Source organism: Diceros bicornis, chromosome 7, assembly GCF_020826845.1.
Source record: "Diceros bicornis minor isolate mBicDic1 chromosome 7, mDicBic1.mat.cur, whole genome shotgun sequence".
Taxonomy (NCBI): domain Eukaryota; kingdom Metazoa; phylum Chordata; class Mammalia; order Perissodactyla; family Rhinocerotidae; genus Diceros; species Diceros bicornis.
The window spans coordinates 59,839,025-59,842,588 of record NC_080746.1 but is presented as its reverse complement, the minus strand read 5'-3'; the positions used below and the strand labels follow the sequence as shown (position 1 = coordinate 59,842,588).

General features: G+C 38.3%; 1 protein-coding gene across 1 annotated transcript; it reads right to left on the bottom strand.

Moving 5' to 3' along the window:
- Nucleotides 1-1,775: 1,775 nt before the first annotated feature.
- On the bottom strand, nucleotides 1,776-2,841 carry LOC131409021 (olfactory receptor 52I1-like). The gene has a single exon (XM_058546233.1). The coding sequence runs from the start codon at nucleotides 2,775-2,777 to the stop codon at nucleotides 1,776-1,778; it is 1,002 nt and encodes a 333-aa protein (XP_058402216.1). The 5' UTR covers nucleotides 2,778-2,841.
- Between the last annotated feature and the right edge of the window lie 723 nt (nucleotides 2,842-3,564).

The window sequence follows — 3,564 nt, the reverse complement described above, 5'->3', positions numbered from 1 at the left end:
TCTGTTTCAAGGGCAGTCTGAACTATAACTTTGTCACGTTACATCAGATTCTTTAATGCATCTAATATTCTTTGAAATAGTGGGAATTGCCAATTCTTTGGGTTGCTAATGGAGAAAGAATAGTGTAATTTTCAAAATGGAAATCTTATCAAATGTGCTTAACCAGCTCACGATCTTCATTTGTTTTTATGTTAGAGGGTGACAAGGGGATGAGAGGGCTTTTTACTACTCTTTGGGAACACAGTGCATCATTATCAGATTTTTAGAGCTGATTCCTACTCTGCAGCTATTCAGAAATAGAGAGAATACATTCTAGGTAGGTAAACAATTTCAATGTTAGCAAAGGTTATGAATGCTGATTTGTTAAGCAACAAATCTGTTTCGAACAGTTATCACATGAGTACTAATCTACACAGAACTGCAGTTTCAATAGTGCCTAGAACTACCCCTTAATAGTTGGAACTAGAAATTTATTGGCTATATTTTTAAGTATATATAATACGTCAGATGTTGTGTTATGTGCTCTCCATTCATTATTTTATTTAATCTTCAATACCCTCCATGAATCAACATTGTTTCCCCCATCAGTCAAAAGAAGATAGTAAGACTCAGATATAACTTGCTATCAACACTATTAGAATTATCTTTTATTAAGATTTTCAAATGTACCAGAGTCAAACCTACGTATCTCTTACATATGAAATCTTTTCGTTTTAACATGTACTGATTATTCTGTTTAAGACTTTCTGAAAGGGGAAAATAAAAACAAACACCAATTAAGTATCTGATGATCTGGAGAGGACCTTCAATAATTCAAATTATTATTATTTGAATAATAATTTCAACAACATTATTGTTATTATACTCTATTAACATTTTCATCCCAGAGCACACCTCCTTAGAGGTGTCCAAGAGAAGAAAGACCTGTGTTATATTTGATCTGCCTCTTTTCTGTCTCTCAGTTACACAAGCAGGACTAGGAAGCAAAGAGAAAGATGTTCAAAACCAAATTCACATTGCCTTTGATTCTGTTACTTAGAAATAAAAAGCTTGTGTTTAGTATACTGACTCCAACTAGCTTAATAGGGGATATATTAAAAGTATATAGAAATATCTTATAGAACATAATAACAGGAATACCCTCTGGGTGTCCAAAATGAATTAAATCACAGACTCCGTTTCTTCATCCCATTTTGCTAATCTGCTTCTCTTGCTGTGGAACAGATTTCTCTTTCCAAGTTCATGTATTGTAAAATGGCCACTATCAGTGATCCAAGTTTATATCGCCTCAGATAAATTGGAATTCATTTTTATTGGAGAAGGACTCTCTCTGGTCCAGGTGTGAGTACATGACACAAGTTGAATGGATTCATCAAAGGGCCAGAAGGTAGGGTAATATATTAAATGTTGCTTCCATATAATCACATAGGAGATGAACAATCCTGAGAAAATCAGCCAGGTGTTGGGGGATGAAACAGTCTGTTTGTTCTGCAGAGGGAGTGGTAGGATACTAAGTTGGAAATATGGGTCAGAAGCCAAAAAAAGAAAAACCCTACTTCTATATTCTCTGCCAAAACTTATCTCTGATTCAGATACTAGTTGATTAAAACCATTCAAAGTCTTGTCACAAAGTTAATCATTTCATTCACATCTTCGCTAGAAATTGGAAAGTTATGAAAAGATACCCTTTAGTTTCATCTTAGAACTCCTACTGTGCCAGGTAAACCAAACCAGCTCCACAGATCCGAAGGCTTCTTTCAAGTTGTCTGTAATGCTCAACGTCTGAACAGATTTTGTGTTCTTGAACCCAGGTTGAAGTGGTCAAAGAGGCAGTGCATCAGCAAGCTCCATGAAAGCTTTCTTATTTGTTTGGTCCTCAGGCCATAGACGATGGGGTTTAAGGTGGAGGGGATGACCAGGTACAAGTCAGCTAACAGCACTTGGGTGTGCAAAGGCACTATGTTCTCCCCTAGCCAGGCAACATAGATGGATGCCATCCCAGGTAGGTAGTACAGAGCCATAACTCCCACATGGGAGCTACATGTGCTTAATGCTTTCAACCTAGCATTACTTGAGGAAAGACCAAATACTATCCAAATAATCTGGTTATAGGAGGCAGCAATGAAGACCACATCAGAGCCCACAATAATAGAGGAACCAATCAGACTATAGAGACAACTGGGCATGGGGTCAGAACATGCCAACTTGGCCACAGCCATATGCTCACAGTAGGAATGGAGAACCACATTGGAGCCACAGAAAGGTAGATGACTCACCATCCAACTCAACGGAGTCATGAATATGACAGCTCTGATGATGATGGCCACACTCATTCCCAGCATCACTTGAGGTGTGAGAATTCTCCTGTAATGTAGGGGCTTACAGATGGCTACATAGCGGTCAAAAGCCATGGCCAGCAGCAACCCTGTCTCCACAGCTGTGGCTACATGAACAAAATACATCTGAGTGAAACAAGCGTTAAAGCTGATGGAGTTGTCTCCTGAGGAGAAGATGCTCACCGTCTTGGGCACTACAGAAAAGGCCATAACAATGTCCACGGTAGCCAGAACACACAGGAAGCTGTACATGGGCTCTTGTAAAGTAGAATCCATCCAGATAATGGTCATTATGAGGGTATTTCCAAACAGGCCTATGGTATACATGACACTCAGTGAGATAGCCAGCCAAAGATGTGAAGACTGCAGACCTGGGATACCCACAAGGAAGAAGGTGGCAGGGGTTTCCATTGTGTGGTTGTAGGATGGCCCCAGCATCATAGTTGAGACTGCTTTCCTGTTAACACATAAAATGATGTAAGAAAAGGATGCAATTCTGTAGGACTTGTTCCCAGCTATCGTGTTAGGAGATCCTAGTGGTATTCTCAGGATCAGAAAACTGGCATCAGACAAAGTTATTCTGCTCCACCTGTTCTTTGCCTTACTAATTTCTATTCATCATTCAAGGATCATGATGCTCATGGGTTACCTCCTTCTCTGTTCTATATGCTCCTGCATCCCAGGATATAGCCAAATTAGGAGCCTTCTGAGCTTTATTGGAATCTCCCATGCTGATCTCTGAGGGACCTAAATTGGCAATTCCAATACTCTACCTATGACTTGATTGTATTCAATTATGTATGTGTTGCTCACGGCATTACTTATAACCACAATTGTAAGACACAAATCCATTAAAAGAAGATATGTGTACTCATTATAGCAAATAGTTTCCATAGAATGAATGAGAAATCAGAAGAAAAAGTTTTTCTTTTATCTTTGTATATTCAGTTCCTAATACTTAAAAACTATTCAATGAAACAATGAACTTCCTGAGATTGACCATGTCATATTTTGTATCTTTAGTATAGTGCCTAGACAAAAGACGAATGAAACATTTCTCCAGCTGAAGAAACAGATAAGTGGATTCAGGAAAATAAGGTCATTAGAGAACAACATTATATTTTTCCATAGGAGATAATAAACTGTCTGGAAATATTTATAATCCCTACCTTCTCTTACTTTCAGCCCGATTGTCTGTTGAGCTACACTCAATTAATAGATTAAATAG